At 42.5% G+C, this 21,821-nt stretch overlaps 1 protein-coding gene across 3 annotated transcripts in view; it reads right to left on the bottom strand.

The window, feature by feature from the left end:
• Positions 1-2,249: 2,249 nt before the first annotated feature.
• The window catches only part of dtnbp1a (dystrobrevin binding protein 1a), a 28,323-nt gene continuing 8,751 nt past the window's right edge, over positions 2,250-21,821 (bottom strand). The window contains exons 7-10 of one of the 3 annotated variants that reach the window (XM_010864635.5): positions 13,928-13,950; positions 4,122-4,301; positions 3,339-3,476; positions 2,250-2,972 (exon numbers count right to left, since the gene is read on the bottom strand). In XM_010864635.5, the coding sequence (XP_010862937.1) occupies positions 2,677-2,972; positions 3,339-3,476; positions 4,122-4,301; positions 13,928-13,950 (637 nt within the window). In that variant the 3' untranslated portion in view covers positions 2,250-2,676. Of the gene's footprint in view, positions 2,973-3,338; positions 3,486-4,121; positions 4,302-13,927; positions 13,951-21,821 lie in introns of all 3 variants that reach the window. The other 2 variants (XM_010864636.5, XM_010864638.5) reach the window with 2 other exon arrangements.

Genomic DNA, 21,821 nt, shown 5'->3' with positions numbered 1-21,821 from the left:
TATCACAATGTCCTCCTAGCTACACCTACTGTTTTCTCTTAACTGGTGCTTCAATGATCTTGGTGCTAAATTTATAGTTGTAGGTGTAATTATAACAATAGGCTCACTCTTGCTCAAAGCCATTGGACTGCATCCAGAACTGTGATTTTAATTTTATGTAACGTTTTACCAATACGTTAATTTTACACACAATTTGACATTGGACGGCATTATAAGGCTCTTCAGGTGTTTTTATCAGTACGATACCAAGATGTTCCAGCGGTGCTCCAAAAATGGGTTGTGTTCAAAACCATTGTAACTGCATCCTGAACTGTGAATAATTTCTAAGAGCTGATTACCTGTACGTTAATTCTACACACAATTTAATGCTGAACAACGTTATGAGGCTTTTCAGGTGTTTGTATTACATCAGTACGATACAAAGATGTTCCAGCAGCACCCAAAAAGTGGGTGATATTCCTCAGTGCAAATTGCTTTGCAACTGAAAATCAAAAAGCAGCGTTCCTTATCGGAAATGTTCAGGTAGTCCCTCCTCGTTTTGGCCGGTTTGCATCCGTTCCATTAATTTTTTCCAGGGACAATATACAATCTGTCATTGCACCAAATTTAAATAGTTAATTTTTATCTGTAATTCCTGGCCTATAAAACAGGTCTTATTCTCAGAAGCCATTGTGACATTTTAAGTGTTTAGAGAACTGGTCAGGAGTGGTAGAATGATGTTGATGCATTTCACACTGCTCATCTGACCATTGTGGTGTGAAAAACTGTGCCTAAAAATGCATACTCAATCATTTTTGATCCCTTTTGGTGCTAACAGATTTTGGTTTTGTGACAAGGTGATTCCCTCTAGGCCCTTAAAGGCTCTTCATGTGCAATTATTGTACTGTATCTTATCAGTATGTATCTCCATAGCACATTGTTCTTGGTCCGAAAGGTTGCTTTTACACGGGGAGCCCAAATCAGATTTTTTCTTTCTTATTTTTTACCAATAAGGCCAGCTCTGAAAAAAAGAATGTTACAAAATCTGATTTGATTGATAGAAATACCAGTTAGTGGGGAAAAGAAAGATTTGACTTGGGCTGTCTGGAAAAGCAGTGAAATGTGTATTTATTCCAAAGGGGCTTAAGTTTCCAAGTGTTTGACAAAGACAAAAAAATAAATAAAAATACCACAGCATTGTACATATACAACCTGTAAATATATAAAGGTAAAATGTACCCGAGCCTTTTGCAAAAGGGAGGGAATGAAGTGTTTTTGGAGAAATAGGATACGATGAAGAAAAAGCCTTACTATGTTTAATTTCTTAATGTATGGCCCTGTATACACTTTGACTGTGCAACTGATCTACAACAGATTTAGCACAATGTTAGAGCGTTTTTTCAGGATACAAGTCATTTTACAAGCATCGTGTAGACAGCGACATACAGTATATTTGTGTATACAATTCTGTCCCGTTAAACTCTCAGTAGTTCCACAATAATTGCGGAATGTATTGTGCATCAACAGCCCAAATGTAAATGGGGCCAGGGTTGCCCTAGAAACATGTATGGATGTGCTGCTTATATCACTGAAGTGCAGCATAGTTTGAATCCCTTAGTTTTTTAGCTTTACTTTTTAAGGAAAGGGAAAATAAGTAGAAGATTAATGACGGTAAGAAAGAAAATGTAATAACTCCTGTTGTTGCAAGACCAACTCCTTTAAATCAGCTTGTTAAAATCCCCTTGAACAATTTTAGAAGTTCACTTACCAGTATATAAAGTTTGGTGTTTTTGAAAAAGCGTGGTTGTCAACGTTTTTACAGCCTTAATGTTTCTTAAGGTATTTATTATTTTTTTTTTACTGACAGTACAGCAGTCTATCGTATAATTTATTATCACTGATTCAGTTTTTTTCCATGAAAACTCAAGTTTGACAATTACTTTAGTTTTTTTTTTTGGGTTTTTTGTTAGTAAGTTCTGAGGTTTAATAAAAAGGTTCGACAGTATCTATTCTTTTCTAAATGTGTTCTTCTATCGATTTTTTTCAGGAAGTTTCGGATTTTCTTGGGGCTGAAATTGGTGAAAGGTAGTTTTTGCTGAAAGAGAAGTACGTGGGACTTGAACCCAATGCCGCAGCAGGACATGTGCCCCGGAGGCAGAGCTTAGACCACTTCACCACCTTAGGCCACAAATGTGTCCTTTTGATTTTAGTATGTTAGTGTGCTTTCCAAGCATTGAGTCAAATGTTTCTTTAAAGAATGCAGCCACTTGAACGTTTAATACAAATTAATTTATTTTTCCAACTATGAATGAAAGGAAGCGTGTTCACATAATACTGCTGATTGTAAAAAAAAAGAAAAGGAAATAAAAAAAACAAACATTTAATTTATTTTGTTGGTGAAGCGTTAAAAACAAAAAACTGTGATTGAGTTTTCTCCGAGCTACACTCCAAGCCCATCTACAGTAGTAGGGTGCATCTCAATGATGTGAACTGGACTCCTCTCCTCTGAGATTAGGAAAGGAGACTAGGACACCCCTAGAGAAAATATCATACTCCTGTGTTTTCCCCTAGGTTCAGATATAGGATCAGATTCCCGTCCCCTGATCCTAACATTTACCATTAACTGACCCCAGATCAGTATCTACAAGCAACTTCCCCCTAGCTCCTATCACCCAGGGGCCAGTTCTGCAACGGCTCCTAAGAGCCCTGTGAGTCGCTGTCGTCAGAGTTCTTTGACAGCTCTGCCTCGGGGAGCGCCACTAGTGCCGTGTCAGCCTGCACCTCCTCCTCGTCCGGAAGTACCAGAGGCTCGTCTCCGTCTCCGCTGGCCTCGCTGGCCTCCTCGTCCTGGACCTCACCCTGGCTGGTGTCCTGGCTGGCCGAGCCCGGCTCCAAAGAGGTGCCGGAAGACAGGGAAGGCGGCTTGCTTCTCACCTCTGCCTGGGCTGGCACCCGTAGAGAGATTTCAGAGGACAGTGACTCTGGGTCTGGACCTGGGGGACCGAAGGGAGGGAGGAGAGAGGTAGAGCGGTTTAATTCAACTACTCACAGCTGGCCTGTGTGTGGGGATTTAGGGTCTTGTTTGAAAAGCAGGCAAAGGCTCCTTCACGTGACGCCATAACAGTGGATAATCCCCGGACTGGTGACCAGCCACCACTACCACACACATGCACCGGGGCCTTCATTCCCAAGCAGCTCACTGACAACGCAATAAGGACAGCCGCACGGAGGAAAAAACAACCAGGAACAGTGGTCTCGACTAGGCCTACAGTGTACCCGTCAGCGATATGCATCTCTGTACCGTCGGCGTTAGCATGTCAAACGTCTCCTTTTTAGAAAGGTGCTTCTTATTAAAGTACCGGAGGTGACGGAGGAAGACAGGCTGTGGTCGTCTCCTCCGGAGTTGAGGAAGACGTCGAGTGCCTCGTGGTCCGACACGTCTGTGAGATCCATCTGCTCCAGAACATCGACGTTCACCTCCATGGAAGACATGCTGCCTATTGGCCCTGTGGAGGGAGAAGAAACACACCCGGCGTCACATCACTCTGCAGACGCCCGGCCACGTCACTCTCTTCTTGTGAGGAACGCCGTTCTCTGACATGGCTGACAGAGGGAGGAAATGAGAGAGTTCATGTAATCGCAGAGATACGAATGGAGAGCCTCAGACTGACTGACAGCACGGCCGTGAATTTACACCCCAGTCACTTCTACTCAGACTGACAGTGAAGCAAAGCTCTGACACTCACACGAGATAAAGAGAAAGACAGCACTAGCATACCTCAAGTATGATAAAAGGCAGACCAGGAAAGGAAAGCATAATGAAAGAAAGAAGAAACAGCTTGTTATTTTAAAGCTCAACGTCATAGCATTACAGAGTGAAAGCAGAACCTGGGGGACAAAAGAGAATGTCATAATCTCAATCAGAATAGTGTGAACTAGACTGCAGCAGTTACACCAGATACAACTTAATACAGAAGGTATCAGAAAAGCAATTCAACCTTTTAATTTTTTTTATCTGAAACGTTTTGATCAGAGGCAGTGGGTCCCAAATAGGTCCTAATTAGAACCTATGCACTATTTAGTAATTTACTGCACTCCTTTGACCAAGGCCTTTAAATAATCAAGACAAAAGGGAAACCCACCAGGCCTCACTAGTTTAGTCTCACCTCTCCTGTCAGTGATCTGTAGGTAGCCAGTGGAAAGGTACTGCTCCATATCTTGCTGGAACGCTTCTTCAAAGTATTTCTGCCTCTCCTTCAGCTTCACCTGTTGGGCATGTTCCATCTCCAACACCTTCTGGGCGTGTTCAGAGTCCAGCTCCGCTGGGGGGTGGAGGCAGAGGACATGTACAGTAAATACTGTGGCAAATTCAGGGGGTGGCAAGGACCTAGACTTGAGGCCAGATCCTGTAACCTTTTTTTTTTTTTTCTTCAGGCATTTTGTGTTTTACGGAGACAGTGGGGAAAGACAGAGAAGAGGGTTTTTGCTGAAAGAGCAGTGGGCTGGATTCAAACCCACACTTGAGCAGTACATATGCAGTGGTTTTGACCAAGCCAGGCCACTGGATGCAGTGACTTTCAACCCAATAACAGTTATGCCAAAAAGAGTTTAAGTACAAGTGCCGCCGCTGAGCCCAAGAGGCTCCTCAGAAATGCTATGTGCCATGCATTGGGAAATAATTCAGAACCCTTCACAGGTTTTAGAAATGTCATTAAAATAAAAAATATATTTAAATTGAATAAATGGAAAACCGAAAGATCACATTCACATAAGACCTTTGAGTGTCAGACCCTTCGCTATCTCAGCTGCATCCCTGTTTCCACTGAACTACTTTCCATGGAGTCCTCCTGTGGAAATTCAATTCAAACACAATGTGGAAGAAATGAAGGGGTCTGAATACTTTCTGATGGCACTGGGCACCGATTTGTGCCCAATCTCATCAAAACCATTTGCTCCAAACTCAATTTCCTGACAGTGATTCTACTTACAAGTTATGCCACACACTGTCTCAGTAGTATTGGCACTCTTGTAAATTGAGCAAAAAATTTTACAAGACAACGAGTCATATTTTGGGCCTCATTGGGGGAGCTGTATACTTTCATTACAGCACAGTAACCAAATATTTCATTGAGTAGTGCGATTTATTTTCCACAAAACAATTAAAAATATTGAAATGTAAATATAAACATTTAATATTAAAAATTAAATCATCGTGGGGTCTTTGTTATGCTTTTTAGTTGGTCTTAGGAATTGTATTGACGCCTTTCATCGGTTTCTGTCTCCTAGCTCAATTTTGCTCAATTTCATTAAACGTGCCAATGTGTCTCAAATTGAATGTATGTATGTAACATATTACACATGGAGGCCAAAATAGGATTTAAAACAAATGATTTTGTTAATCGCCAAAATCTCACACTGCACCTTTAATAGATTCACTTCCGCATTACAGTTGCATTTTGCTTTTCCTCTCGCACACTGCACTTAATATAACCATCTCACAGAGAACAACATCTCCATGTGATACAGACATCATCTATTAGGACTAAGAAAATAAATATGCGAGGCAATTCATAGGACTTCACATTCAGATAAATCCCAAATAAAAAGCCTACTAATATGCAAGTCAGTATTCATCAATTCATTAAATTCACCCTAATTCATAAGCATGACTAAAAACACACATCTGAAGATTTCATGGGAATAACTATCCTTGTTCTATCAGGCTCAGTCCACTGGCATAGACAGATGTAATTTTGTTAACCAGACACCTTCCTATCAACGCATTGGCTTAGGGATGAGGTGAGATCCCACAACCACTGAGATACTTTTACAATACTACAGAACTAAGTTGAAAAAAAGATTATCCTAAATAGAAGAGCAGTATCTCATATTGTACAGTTCTTTACCTTTGTGCCAAAGGCTGTGTCCTCCAGATTAGACACTTTACCATATGAAGCCAGATATGAATCCAAACAGTTCTGTTTGTCCCAGTGAGCCACACGTCTTTGACTTGAAGACAGGAAGCTAGCTACACACCTTAGGTTAAAAAAAAACTCTAGTCCCCAGAACAGCAGGAAGTGGCTTTTTGTATTGATTTGGCTGTGCTACAATCTTGATGCAAAGTGTTGCAGTGATCTGGGCTTCAGTCAGGCTCTGCTCATTGCTGGCTCGGTATACAACATTTACCACGTTTGTGAAGCCGTTTAACTCTGGGGGGAGGCACCATTTCCCAAGCCAGTTCATCCCCAACATGCTGCCTCAGGAGAAATAGGAATTTCACCCCTTTGAATCACTAGATTCCTTCTCACAAATCCTTGAAACGCCAGCCGGTCAAATTCCCCAGATTTCCACGTAGGTTATCTCCACTGTCAGACGTTGAGGCATTTGAACAGCGAGCCTCGCAGTAAAAGAGAGTCAGTGTCAGGATGTGCCAGTTAACCCTAACTCGCCCCATTGGGAATGAAGTCAGCCAGCAGACACCAGGCTGGGGCACCACAACTACTGCATCCCCCCAATGACCTCGTCGTTCCCTTAGGCCCGAATAAAACTGGTGCAATCCACCAGCAGGGTGCATTCTGGGAGATGACAAGTACAGATGTTTATTTTTAGACGTGACCCAGGTGCCGCACATGTGACCCGTGACATTTCCTCTCAGTGGAAGTCAAACGGATTTCTGGGAAATAAAGAACGGATGTCAGTGAGTTTCTGAAGAGAGGGGAAATACTGATATATGCAGTGCAGAGTAATGCAGTATACAACTCTGCACTACTGCAAGACAAAGTCACCTCCCTTATAGATACATTATGGGAATAGGGTGTCGTTTGAGCACACCTCTCCCCTCCCCCAGCAGAATAAAAGCCTCTAACCTCCCCATTAACCCCAGAGGGAAGGACACATTATAGTCAGGTTTTCTTTAAGTGAAAGTGAGGGCTTGTTGAGGTCTTAACCACTCTCTCATGTCAAACAATCTTCATAAAATTGTCGGCTTGTAGATCAGAATTACTATGGAGTCTGAGAATCTTAGGGGAGATTCTAAATAGTAACCGAGAAGGATAACAGGCGACCTGTTACTTCATTTCCACTGTTCCAACAGCATCCTCCAAATCGCAAGTCACCATAAAAAACATTTAAAAAAGAGAGTGCCACATTACAGACCATCAAATGTTCAGAAATCCAATTATCTTTAATACCAGACAATAATATTTTAGAGTGGTCTGGTTTAACATGGGTTTTAGAGTTTCTGCTGGTTGGTTAAGGCAAATCGCTTTTCATTCCGTACAGCCTAGTGAGTGCAGTCCTATTCCCTCGACCGACTCGTCACCGAGAGCCTCCGCAGTCACTCCGGCTAATATTCTCCAGGGCCTGTGAGCGGGGGGAGGTGGGGCGGGGGCGCGAGCCCCAGCCAGGGCCTCAGCTGTCATCTTGGGTTGTTGTGTGCACAGTGCATCTCCGCCCGGTGAACCGTGTCCACCCCAGGGCAGCCGGTGACAGACCGCCGGTGACAGAACCCGGTGACAGACCGCCGGTGACAGACCGCCGGTGACAGACCGCCGTGACAGACCGCCGGTGACAGCGGGACTCCACGGGCAGAGTGCCCATCCGGGCCGGCCGTGACGCGGGTAGAAGGATTGGTTGCAGGGATGTGAGAGTTCACATGAACACAAGCAGGCTTTTTTTTGGCCAAATATGCTGGTCAGGTGCGAATAGACCCTCAACACGCAGGTGGATTACGAATACTGACAACCCTGTTTGAACCTACCACCGTAACTAATTAGCTGATGAGAAATAATTGTCTTTCTTTCTCCTTCTATGATGTTCTACGATGCTCTATCCTGTGTGACATCCGCCTCTCCCGAGCCTCAAGACATGCCTGGCCAATCAGAGCAGCTAAGACTGCATTGCTTAGCTCAGCAAGACACTGATTGCTGAGCAAGGCTGCATTCTAAAAGGACAAACAGTGGACTATATAGGGAATACACTTCCTAGGGAACAGAATGGCCTTTGGGATGCAGACATACTGCTGGCATTACTCTAATTCACTGCCTATTTACTATAATGGTCAGGAGCTAGAGAAATCAATAGCCTCTGACGAGACCGCTAGTCAGGAGTTTACAGTCTGACACTTAATGTCATCTTGCGTGCTATTTCTTAAGTACTGCATTTTACCCGCAGAGTGAGTGAACACTGCTCCTGTCAATCTCCCGTCGCCGTGACTGTAACCAAGTAGAGTCATCAAAAAGAACAAACAACAGACCCTAATTTCAAGACACATTCCATCCTCTGTCGGCCTTCCAATCACCACAGAGACGTGGCTACCCGGCAACTCGCCAGGAAACGGCGCGGCTCACTGTTCATAGTCCGGTAACCAACAGATACTCCATGCCACCTATGCGCATTCTAATTAAATTATATGCTACATATCTTCACCACACGTTACGTAAGAATTTTGTGTTTGTGGCCATGTAGTGTCTAGCCAAGCGACTGGTAATCACTGTATTCATTGGGGAATTATTTACTGCTTCTGTGAAAAGCTGTAAGCATTTCTGTTAACCAGAATGTTCAGTTACATTACATTTGAAACGTCCCAATTTCCATTCTGTACAGACTGTCAGTAATGTTTCTAACCCCAACCCTCATCTTAACCCAACGCAAACCTAATCCTACAGCATCTCCCAACTGAAACCAATATGCTCAAATGAAGTGCCACTCAATGCTCTAATACAGAGAGGTAGGCAACTTAGGTCCTGGAGAACAGATTTTTTTTTTGTTTTGTTTCTACCAGCTAGTTAACTGTACTAACCTGGCATTCAGCTCTGAAATGGACTGAGGTAATCTCTTATACAATAGTATAGGAACTGTTTGGGCAATAATTCCAAATGAATAGGATTAAATCACTTACCAAACATAGATGGAACCCCAAAGGGCCTGAGTACTCCTAACACTGAAATGTTATCATCAATCACTGGTAGATGCATTCATGAGAGCTCAACGATTCTGACATGAATCAACTCTTTCGTTTGTACATCTTAGCATTGGGCTGGCAAACCAAGTCTCGAGTCAGAAGGCATCAGCAGCAGTCAAGATCAAAGTTAAGCTGTGATTATACCCGAACTGGGAAGCCTTGTGTAAGGAGCCGAGTGTAGTTCCAAGGCCACATCATATGACCAACTGTCTGAATTAAGAACCTCCAGCCTCAGCAGTACCCAGTTCTATACCACATCTATATCTACACACACTATATCTATGAATTGGGTGGATGTAATCCTGACTGCTGATAGGCTAATAGCAGTAATATATGTAAAGCAATAAGGCACAAGGGGGTGTGATATATGGCCAGTATACCAGGGCTAAGCGCTGAGTCCAGGCGCTTTTCGATGCATCGTCTTTAAGAACAGCTCTTAGCCGTGGTATATTGGCCAAATACCACACCCCCTTGTGCCTTGTCGCTTACATACACACTATCACTCTTTCCCTACTAAGTAGTTAATCCAGAATGAAAATAGGAACTTGCAATAGTAACCAAAGTCCTACTGAAAGAAAAAGCGCGCGCGCACACACACACCGCTTAAACAGAGAATAACAAATACAGAAGGAACCTATAGACAAAGAAAAAGTGGTAGACAATGCGAGGAAGGTAGACAACACCAACAGGAAGAGGGAGACAGAAAGAGAAAGGGATGCACAGAGTGAAACAGAAGGAGAGACAAAGAGATACAGAGAAACAGAGAGAGACAGACAGAGGGAGAGAGATAAACAGACTGAGAGGGATACAGAGAGAGGGAGAGAGAGACAAGGTAATGACACCGAGGAAAACAGTAACAGAGAGTTAAGGAGAACAGCAGTGTGACCTACAGGAGTTCCTGAAGCTCCTCCCTGGGGCTCCTGGCGAGGACATGGCTGAGTTCCTGGTGGTCGTGACGGCCCAGCCCGGCCGGGAGAGGCAGACGCTCAGCTACGCTACGGCAACGGCCAGACGACCACAGCTAGTCACACACTAGTCAGCCTGACCTCACATGCTACACGGTGGAATAAGCTCTACACTTCCTTGTTCACAGCCCGTGCAGAGGGATAATGCTCCTATGCTGCCAAACACACACACACACACAACACAACCCGAGACGCTGGGAGGGAGTGTGTGCAGAGCTGCCCGTGTGACAGGCTGAGGGGAGGAGACTGCCGAGGTGGTGGGGGGGAAGGGGGCTGCCTGGGAGCGTACCACGCACTACTCACAGGAGGGGGTTATAATAAGGGAGACGCAGGGAAAACGCATCCCAAATGGCCCCCTGGTCCACACATTAGTGCACTTTGTGAAGACACATTTCACGTAGGCAGGTGATGCCTTTCCAAGTCCAAATGTTATTTTTGTGCCCAAGACTCTTAGGAGGAATCGACTGACACATTTGTCTCTACAGGGAGTGATAGGTCTGCGACCGCAATCCATGTCTTTAGGGACGATCCCTGACACCTAAGTAGATCCATGTCTTTAGGGACGATCCCTGACACCTAAGTAGATCCATGTCTTTAGGGACGATCCCTGACACCTAAGTAGATCCATGTCTTCAGGGACGATCCCTGACACCTAAGTAGATCCATGTCTTTAGGGACGACCACTGATGCTGAAGTAGATCCATGTCTTTAGGGACGATCCCTGACACTGAAGCAGATCCATGTCTTTTGGGACGATCCCTGACACTGAAGCAGATCCATGTCTTTAGGGACGATCCCTGACACTGAAGCAGATCCATGTCTTTAGGGACGATCCCTGACACTGAAGCAGATCCATGTCTTTAGGGACGATCCCTGACACTGAAGTAGATCCTCCGGAGTCTGAGCTCAGCCCTCCTGCCAATGCTGTCACCGGTTAAGACCTGATTACTCCCATTAAGTTGACAACCTCACATTAGCTGCATAGCAGCGCAATCTTACTTTCTAATTCAAAGGCTCCGCTCCTACAGCATTTGATAAGTACAGACTGATTCAAGGCTGGCCTCGCAAATGGAACCATACTCCCTATATAATGCATGTTTTATTTTTATTGCCAGGGTACAGGCTCTGGTACAGAGTAGCGCACTATGTAGGGAATAGGGTGCAAATAATCTCCTAAAAGATACATCATTTGTTACCCCGTGTCTAGCTTGCAGAAGATGATAAAGTCCTTACTACACTTTATTGCTTTATTTCAACCTCAAGGTTGCAACCATCTTTCTGGGTATAAAGTGTCACATACCAAAGCTTTTAACCAATTAACATTCAGGATCCGAAAACCCTGTTGTGCTAAGTCACCCAGTAAAAATAGCAAGGTGGTGTGTTCTAAGCATTTCCTGCGTTCTGGCTACAACATTTAAGTAAAGGATGACGATGTACGGAAAATAAAATTAAGGCCCCAAAACATTGTGTCTTACTGTAATTCTGCCCCCTTCAGTGTTATTGAAGATGGCCATGAAAGACACAAATCCCTACATGCAGGGAGGATGCAGAAATCTGCGTCCGCTGTGGTCGAATGACAGGACAGGAGATATTTGCCAGTTTGCACACACGTTCCCACCAAGATTCAGCTTCCATATTAAATTGTTAATTTCCAGTGTGTGGGGGGCTTCTTGCTACACTAAGGCTGTAGCTGAGTAACAGGGGAAGCAGTAGCATCATAACTGCACTCACTATGAAAGCAAAGGTAAAAAAAATTCTCACAACACAAGACACAGGCAAACATTTGACTCACAAAACAGGACAACATTAGACTCACAACAACATTAGACTCACTACACAGGAGACAGGTAAAAATTAGACTCACTACACAGGAGACAGGTAAAAATTTGACTCACTACACAGGAGACAGGTAAACATTTGACTCACTACACAAGTGAACATTTGACTCACTACACAGGATACCGGTGAACATTTGACTCACTAAACAGGATACAGGTGAACATTTGACTCACTACACAGGTGAACATTTGACTCACTACCCAGGATACAGGTGAACATTTGACTCACTACCCAGGATACAGGTGAACATTTCTGGCTTGCTGTGAACCTAAGAAGCAGTGCAATGTATTGCGAACTTGAAATGTTAAAATAGAAATAACTAACAACATGTACTATAATTATTCAAAATATTCATTTCCGGACAAGAACCCAGACAGTGAAGGGGCCCATGTGTTTACAAGAAAACAAGAGGGATACAGACTCATTACATGGCTTCCATTATTCATAGTGTGAGAATGTGAGCCTGCATAGTTAGCTAAAATCCAATCTCTTATTTTTTTTGTAAAGCGATTATCAATGGGGCAATTAATTATTGATTGGAGCACTGAGCTTCGAGCCAAACTCTCCTTGACACATCACTGTCAGGGCATTACGGTCTGCCTGAATCCCAAATGCAACCATATTACCTTCCCAGAACATTATTGGCCCCATTTAAAAAGAGTGCACTGAAGAGGGAGTAGGTTTCCATTTGGGATGTAACGAGGCAGCCAACGCTGCGCCTCCAAAAGAAGAAGCTTATTACGATCGGCAAGACAAGACTCAGTGAAATACACTGGATAGCGGTAAAGCAGCCTTATTCACTTGAAAATATCATTTAACTAATGAGCGTGCACATAAAATAGAAATTTTGAGCAAACCATTGGCAGTGGTATGTCTGAGACATGAAGAGGTTATATTTTAAGAACAGCATGTTTTGGAGAAGCTTGGCCATTATATTGGGGTCAACCTGTGACTGTTGTTGTCTTATTATGGCCATGTAATGCACTCTGATCACCTAGAATTGCTATTAATAATGAAATTGCCAAGCTCCTCTGAAAAAGGTGATCTCTGCCTGTGTCAGACAGATCACCAACACATACAATCCCAATCTAAAGGAGGTTCAGGCGTCCAGCTGGTCATTTAGGGAAGGGGGGTCAACTGTTCTCGGTTTTCATACGATACAGTTGAATGTTAATCTTTTGTCTTCTAAACCAATCATTTTCAAGAAGGGACTTTTCAGCTGGAATGAGATTTTCAGATAAATGATCATGTCACCTGAAAACACCAGAATCTCCAGTGGCACAGCCAGAAAAGAACCAAATCAGCACACAGAACCTGGCTCCTCTCTAGGTTTCTTTCTAAGTTACTATCTTTCTAGGCAGTTTTTCCTACAGCAAATGTTCAGCATTTGCATTGCTTGCTCTTCTGGGATTTAAGCTGGGTCCCCTGTATCTAGCTAGCCCTTTGTCATACTACTGATGTAAAAAGGGCTTTATAAAATATGTAAGATTGATTGAGGCCCATTATAGGGTAGCATAGAGGTCAGCGTGTTACAGCTTCTAGTGGAGGGATTTTATCATCCTGTAGCCAGCAATCTGCTTTCTCAGAGACACCTTCAGAGGTTAATGAATGTCTAGCTCGGAAATGACAGGAAAACTCCTACACACACTTTCATGTTAAGTGGGGTCGAGACAAGTTACACATTCATCATCACGTGGGGCAGAAATTAAAGCGGAAATGACAGAAAATATACCGCCATGTCAACTTCCCACATCTCATTGTTTGTCAAGAAACCATCAAAAAATGATTGAGAACATCTTACATTTCAACAAAAGCAGGTTTCTTTTGAAATTCCAATATAGCAGCTTAAAAAAGGTAGCTTAACTGGATGAAGGTAGCTTACCAGGTATAGCATGGCAATGTCAGGACTGTGGGTTTGATTGGGACCATCCATTTTTACAGTAGGAGGGTCTTTTAGGGAGACCCTTAATTGTCCTCATAAGCCAATGAGGGAAATGTATGCAAATCTGTATACCTTCCAACTTGTTTCAAAATCCCCAAATGATCAGAGTAAACACTTAGAGCCAAAGTTAAATAAAATATACATGTTGAGTTTTTTTGCCCATGAAATTTGAACATTTATGCTTAAATGTAATGATGCAGATAATATCAGGGCTTAAACTGCGTTTAGATGAGCTCTTACCTTTGAGGGACTCCAGCTCTTTCCTGTGAAAGAAAACAAGAACTACGGTTAGTTTGGCTTCTTACTCAGCATCAGTTTAAAGTCTACCACAGAATCACAGTTGCATTCTACAAAGACAAACAGCAGTACAACAAAAAATGAACACGGTCATTCTAAAGCTCCATTCAGATAGAGTCCGGGTCTGCTCTTTCTGATCCGTCAGACGAGCAATAACATCTCAACAATGAATCAAGGCCAGAAGAACGTCCTGTGTTTACATACAACGGAACTGAACCGGTTCCTCGGGGAACACAAATTCAAGACCACAGATGATGATTCATCAGAGCACACAAGCACGTCACAATGCCAAGGCCTAATATAAATATCAATAATGTTTCCCTTTTAAAATTGGACACTGGTGCTGAAAATAATGGACCTAATCTCGTGGATTTGTGAAGAATTGGATAGGTAGTTACCAGTTCACGGCCGAAACAACAGTTAAGTTGAGTAATGGTATTCGTGTAGGTAAGGCTGCTGTTGCACCAAGACCCTAAACCTCATACTGTAACAAGCACCTCACTAGATGTCCGGGGTAATGACAATAAAGACGAATTGGAAAATGTTGCAGATCCTGGTCAAAGTAGTGCACTACAACGTGCATAGGGTGCCATTTGTGACACGGGACCCTGCCTCTCAGCTGGGACATAAAGCCGTGACCTATACCTCTCGACCCAGGCCCCAGGATATCCCTGAGCAGCAGCACATTTAGAGCAGATTCACTATGAAACCTTAAGAAAAACTGCTAGTTTGGTGAGGTAAACTATGGAGCGTCTTGCGTGGCGGTCCTTGTCCGACCCAGAACGACTCACAGGGCAGGAGCCAAACGCATTTCCTCTGGAAGCGCAAGGAGGCTCGATAGAACAGAACTGTGTCGAACACAGTCAGTCAGCTACCGGAGCGGCTTGTTAGAGTTGTTTTTCTGTGACCAAGTGATTGAGAGATTTCCGTGTGAGTGTGCAGGAAGGTTGGTTTACGCTTATCAACCCTGAGGAGGGATGTTGTAACACACGGCTTCCAACAACATAATTTTACTGTGTCCAGGCTGGTCCTAAAGAATCCCCTCTGGTTCATTTCACCGGTAAGCCTGTGGTGTCATGAGTCTTTTCAAAAACCCAATGAGATGGGCCAAGAACTCACAAGGGTCCCGGTACCCCAGGTTGGGAACCACTGTAACCTACCATAACAACAGAGAGAGGCTCGAACCTTAATTGGCACCCTTTTCCCTAGATAGGGTGATGAGTAATCGGTAAATGTAGTATACTGAAAAGGAGGGGCCCTAGTTAAAAGTAGGATCACGATGAACGTAAACATATCATACTACCAGAATAACCTTTGTTTGCGAAGTACATTAAAACAAACCAAGAATTTGATATGGTGTTAGAGTTAAAAGTAGTGCCCTCTCTCTGTCTTTCTTAGCTATATGGAATAGTGAGTTGTTGTATACCCTGAGTACAGAACTGTAGTCTGAAAAAAGCCAAGGTCACAAGAAGCAGTCTGGATGCAATTTCTGTTGCTTACAACAAAGAGGAGTCTTGTTTAAAGGGTCACCCCCACAGAAATGTCATGCTACTTAGTTGGCAGGATACAGAATCAATCGTGTGACAAGCAAGTGACTGTATGCAATGAACTACTTACCTACCTACATGTATATTCTCTTTCATGCTTTTTCATTCTCAAAATATGGAAAATTAATAGAGATTATACAGCCCGGACCTTGAACTCCACATAGGCCACAAAGAACTCTGAGAGTCTGTCTTTCTGGTCTTACATCCCCCTTGCAGCAGAGCAGAAGCACACTGGCAGACCTGCTGCTATGGCAGACCTGCTGCTAACACTAAGGTGAATGCACAGAGCCTCGCACTGCTGCAGTAGTCATATCAGAACTGAACGCCACCTCTTTATTTACTGGTGATAATTTCTGGCACTGAGGTTTGTCTAAATGAGAAAAGAGCCTCACCCCTGCTGCAATCCCTAAAGCATTTTGTCCAAACTCTCCAACAATGCTCCTTACTACACCTGGAGGCTGGATAAACTTCGGTTCTTATCCACACGGGTTTAACACAGCTCCAGCTGTTATAAACTCCTATCTTACCGTTATAGTTTAGCATAACTGTGTCACCTCATTTTTATACCTTGACTGCATTTTTAAGAGTTCCTAATGAACTTTGAAACACATTAATTAAAAACACACTTTCATTAGATTTGGTTAAAATGGATTTCAAGGGACGCAAATAATCTTGAACAAGATACGACTAGAACATTGAAAAAGAAAAGTGAATAAAAGTATCTAAAGTATTAGAATATTGAAAATTAAAAGAAACAAACCAAGTGGCATGTATTACAAAATGATATGCTTTTTAATTGGTCTCAGTCTCCAGGAACTGTACGGATGTCTTTCACCTGGGGTACATATGACAGAAAATTGCATTGCACACTTGTAAAATCCCTTTGTCATCCATCACCATAATTAAAACCAAGGAGCTGTCAGTCGAATGGAGACAGGCGGTTGACCTATAAAGATTAAGAATATAAAAATAAAAAACATAACCTTAAGAAAATTCGGACTAATTTAAAAGCATTTTGACTTACTGCCCCAGTGTGGTTTAGAGGTGGCTCCATTGCCGACCAGAAGGCCCATTAAAGGGTGGTGAAAACCGCCCAGCGCATCACTAGTGCCCAGCTTCCTGCCATCACAGACCTCCAGCGTAAGTGTTGTCTGCACAAGACCCTTCACACCCATGCCACAAACTGTTTACCTTCCTCCCATCAGGCACGCAGTACAGGTCTCTTCGTTCACGCACCAGAAGGCTTAGGAACAGCATCTCTCCATCTACTGTATCCCTGCCGAACTCTCTGACCCCTCACTAACCACACACCCCCGCATCTCAGGGACCTTGTTGCACTACTAGACTCTGTGACACTGCCTTGCAAAGTCTGATAATGGAAGTTTTCAGTAGTTACGGGTACGTGTCTAGCTCAGGAACCTCACTGCCACTATCCTTGCATTTCAGTTGCACATGCACCTTGTACATTCAATTTGCCTCTTTCCACACATAGAACAGCCATCGTAGTTGCATTTTTACAGTGGTTACATATACATGCTACTATCTCTGCATCCCAGTTGCACATGCTATCTTACTCCTTCAATTTGCCTCGACTGCACATCTAGAATGCCATTTAGAATTGCCATTTGTACTCACGCAACTATTTATCCCACTTGTAACATACGCTATACATACTACTTTTCTGCCCTCCTCTATGTGCCTTAATTGCACATTTAGTATTGCATTTGCATTCATTGCACATCTATACATTCCACTTGTAATATACATACACTTAATACTTGTACATTTCTGCCCTCTTCTATTTGCACTTCTGGTTAGATGGTAACTGCATTTTGTTGTACTGTACTTCAAAAAAAATAAAACAATAAGCACAGAAATGGCAATAATCAAAAAGGTTCAGATGTCAGGAACATTTGCCAAGAAGAAGACACATGCATACTGCCCCCATGCATAGTGGAAACGATGGTGAGGAAGGCAAATGGGAATCCATGTGAGTCAAGTGGAATCTTGGGGATATCAAGTCACAAAACCAACTGTCAGATGCTACCTCCACGTCAGCAAGCTTTTTTGGAAGGGTTTCAGGAAAGAAGCCCATACTGAGCCTAACCAACAAACTGCAGCAACAACTTTGCCAGGGGTTATTGGAACTACAACTGGAATTGTGTGTTGTGGTCAGATGAGATACAATTAAACTGTATGCCCATGCACTCCATCAGCATGTTTGGCAACAAAAAGGGCCTTCTGTGGAACATTCCCTTACAATCACGTTTTAGAAAATATTTGTAAAAGGCGAAATACAAAGTCGACCATAAATGCCAGAAGTTGTGAAGGGGCTTGTCTACATCTATTAGGCAAAAAAGTACATCCCACATTTGATCATATTCCTCTCTCCATGCTTCTATCAGAAAGTTGTAAAGCTACTCATTGTACCTATTTGTTAGTAGCCCAAATTGTCTAATGCAACAGACTAGAGTTGCACGATATTGGAAATAACTGACATCGAAATATTTAGTTTTTCTGCGATATACAGGTGCTGGTCATAAAATTAGAATATCATTAAAAAGTTGATTTATGTCACTAATTCCATTCAAAAAGTGAAACTTGTATATTATATTCATTCCACGCAGACTGATATATTTCAAGTATTTATTTCTTTTAATTTTGATGATTATAACTGACAACTAATGAAAATCCCAAATTCAGTATCTCCGAAATTTTGAATATTACTTAAGACCAACAAAAATTTTTTTTAGAAATGATCGCCAACTGAAAAGTATGAACATGAAAAGTATGAGCATGTACAATGCTCAATACTTAGTTGGGGCTCCTTTTGCCTGAATTACTGCAGCAATGCGGCGTGGCATGGAGTCAACCAGCCTGTGGCACTGCTCAGGTGTTATGAGAGCCCAGGTTGCTCTTATAGTGGCCTTCAGCTCTTCTGCATTGTTGGGTCTGGCATAACGCATCTTCTTCTTCACATTACCCCCCCCAGACTGATATAATTCAAGTGTTTATTTCTTTACATTTTTATGATTATAACTGACAACTAATGAAAACCTCAAATTCAGTATCTCAGAAAATTAGAATATTGTGAAAAGGTTCAATATTGAAGACACCTGGAGCCACACTCTAATCAGCTAATTAACTATTTTCAGCACTCTAATCAGCTAATTAAAATTTTCTGAGATACTGAATATGGGATTTTCATTAGTTGTCGGTTATAATCATCAAAATTAAAAGAAATAAATACTTGAAATATATCAGTGTGTGTGGAATGAATGTATACATTATACAAGTTTCACTTTTTGATGATATTCTAATTTTATGTTCGCGGCATTGTCTTTTGTTGTACAGTTGTTGTGCATTTTCTCCAATCTGCTAAAGCTTCACTCATGCCTGTTGCGATGTTCTTACTTGTATGATCCTCTGGGGAAAATGCAGTTTGCAAACAGCAACTTTTCAGGTGGAAATCCTCATTAATAAAGTGTACGGTCAGACTTACAGTGGGGAGAACAAGTATTTGATACACTGCCGATTTTGCAGGTTTTCCCACTTACAAAGCATGTAGAAGTATATAATAGTTTTTATCATAGGTACTCTTCAACTGTGACTGACCGAATCTAAAAGAAAAATCCAAAAAATCTCATTGTATGATTTTTAAGTAATGAATTGGCATTTTATTGCATGACATAAGTATTTGATACATTAGAAAAGCAGAACTTAATATTTAGTACAGAAACATGTGTTTGCAATTACAGAGATCATACGTTTCCTGTAGTTCTTGACCAGGTTTGCACACACTGCAGCAGGGATTTTGGCCCACTCCTCCATACATACCATCTCCAGATCCTTCAGGTTTCAAGACTTTCAGCTCCCTACAAAGATTTTCTATTAGGTTCAGGTCTGGAGACTGGCTAGGCCACTCCAGGACCTTGAGATGCTTCTTGCGGAGCCACTCCTTAGTTGCCCTGGCTGTGCGTTTCAGGTGGTTGTCAGGCTGGAACAACCAGCCACGACCCATCTTCAATGCTCTTACTGAGGGAAGGAGGTTGTTGGCCAAGATCTCGCGATACATGGCCCCATCCATCCTCCCCTCAATACGGTGCAGTCGTCCTGTCCCCTTTACAAAAAAGCATCCCCAAAGAATGATGTTTCCACCTCCATGCTTCAAGGTTGGGATGGTGTTCTTGGGGTGGTACTCATCCTTCTTCTTCCTCCAAACACGGCGAGTGGAATTCTGACCAAAAAGCTAAATTTTTGTCTCATCAGACTACACAACCTTCTCCTATTCCTCCTCTGGATCATCCAGATGGTCATGGGCAAACTTCAGACGGGCCTGGACATGCACTGGCTTGAGCAGGGGGACATTGTGTGCGCTGCAGGATTTTAATCCATGACGGTGTACACTGTGTTCCCAGCTCTCTTCAGGTCATTGACCTGGTCCTGCTGTGTAGTTCTGGGCTGATCCCTCAACTTCCTCATGATCATTGATGCCCCACGAGGTGAGATCTTGCATGGAGCCCCAGACCGTCATCTTGAATTTCTTCCATTTTCTAATAATTGCGCCAACAGTTGTTGCCTTCTCACCAAACTGCTTGACTATTGTCCTGTAGCCCATCCCAGCCTTGTGCAGGTCTACAATTTTATCCCTGATGTCCTTACACAGCTCTCTGGTCTTGGACATTATGGAGAGGGTGGAGTCTGTTTGATTGAGTGTGTGGACAGGTGTCTTTTATACAGGTAACAAATTCAAACACGTGCAGTTAATACAGGTAATGAGTGGAGAACAGGAGGGCTTCATAAAGAAAAACGAATAGGTCTGTGAAAGCCGGAATTCTTACTGGTTGGTAGGTGATTAAAATACTTGTCATGCAATAAAATGCAAATAAATTATTTAAAAATCATACAATCTGATTTTCTGGATTTTTTATTCAGTCTCTCACAGTTGAAGTGTACCTACGATAAAAATGACATACCTCTAAATGCTTTGTAAGTAGGAAAACCTGCAAAATCAGCAGTGTATCAAATACTTGTTCTCCCCACTGTATGTAGGGCTTCGTTGTCTGGCTGGACCAAAAGTCTGTTGTTGCTGTATAATATTCCACTTGTGACGTCTCTGTTTCAACTTGGGCCTTGCATTTTTCATACAGCTATGGGATGGCAACAAGAGAAAAATAGTTGCGTGATGGTATTACATACCGCTTGTCAAGCAAACGGATCATGTTTTTAAAACCCTCTTTGGCAACCATGTTAATTGGTACCATGTCTCTGGTGACGTGAAATGTTACTGAATCTGTGATTTTCTCTCTTTGGAAGCTCTCGTATGGTGTAATACTGGCAAATGCATCCGAAATAGATTTCTGCTTTGGATGGCATTGAGATGCTTTGGACTCGTCATAGGAAGATTTGTGGTGCCAAAAATTGGTCGTGCTGCCTCGTGTTGTGGCAACAATTGCAAGGCACTCTCGACAAAGTACCTGTTTTTGCCAACATCATCCTGTCTGTAGTCGAAATATTTCCATATAATTGATGATGCATTTCTTATTGCAACCAAATTCTCCATTTGGATCTTTTTTGTCTGTTCTTCGCTCATCATTTCTTCACACACAAGCAGAGCCTGCATGTCGACCACGTGCAGCAACGAACTCTGTGTTTAAAATAATAATAATTATCATAAATAATAATAATAATAATAATCTGTTTATCTAATAACCCATAAATCAAAGGAAATGCTTATATCAGACAGACATAATGCTAGTTTTCCATTTGAAAAACAATTCTATTGTAGATTGATATATGTTTACCTTACTAAATGACACGTTCAGCAATGTGACTATTGCGGATGCGTACATCACAATGTCGATGCAGAAACGATATATCGTGCAGCCCTACAACAGTCATTTTGGTAAAACAACTTCTGAAGCAGATTCCTGTGATGAAGAAAGTAAAGAGACAAAACCAACAAGTCTCCCGACTTTCATATAGTGTCACACTGTGCTGTAGCTCACACGGTTGGGCTTTTGCAAATAAATATATTTCTGACTGCCTTAGCGAAACACTAGGAAAACACATCAACTCCTCTCTCAATGTTATGCACGGATGCCTTATATCAGCAGATTCTTTAGAGGGTGGCCATCCCTGTGCAAAAACTGTAAGTCCCTACCTTCATCACAGAGGGAGAAATGTACATTGTAAGAGACTCTGTGCCAATCGACTCCAGGGGGTGAATTAAGTCAAACAGTGTGCATGCAGACTCCTTTTCTGAGCTCGTTCTTCCCTTGGCAGATATG

Source organism: Esox lucius, chromosome 20 (genome assembly GCF_011004845.1).
Source record: "Esox lucius isolate fEsoLuc1 chromosome 20, fEsoLuc1.pri, whole genome shotgun sequence".
NCBI classification, from domain to species: domain Eukaryota; kingdom Metazoa; phylum Chordata; class Actinopteri; order Esociformes; family Esocidae; genus Esox; species Esox lucius.
The sequence above is the reverse complement of the archived record's forward strand: the minus strand, read 5'-3'. Positions and strand labels throughout refer to the sequence as shown.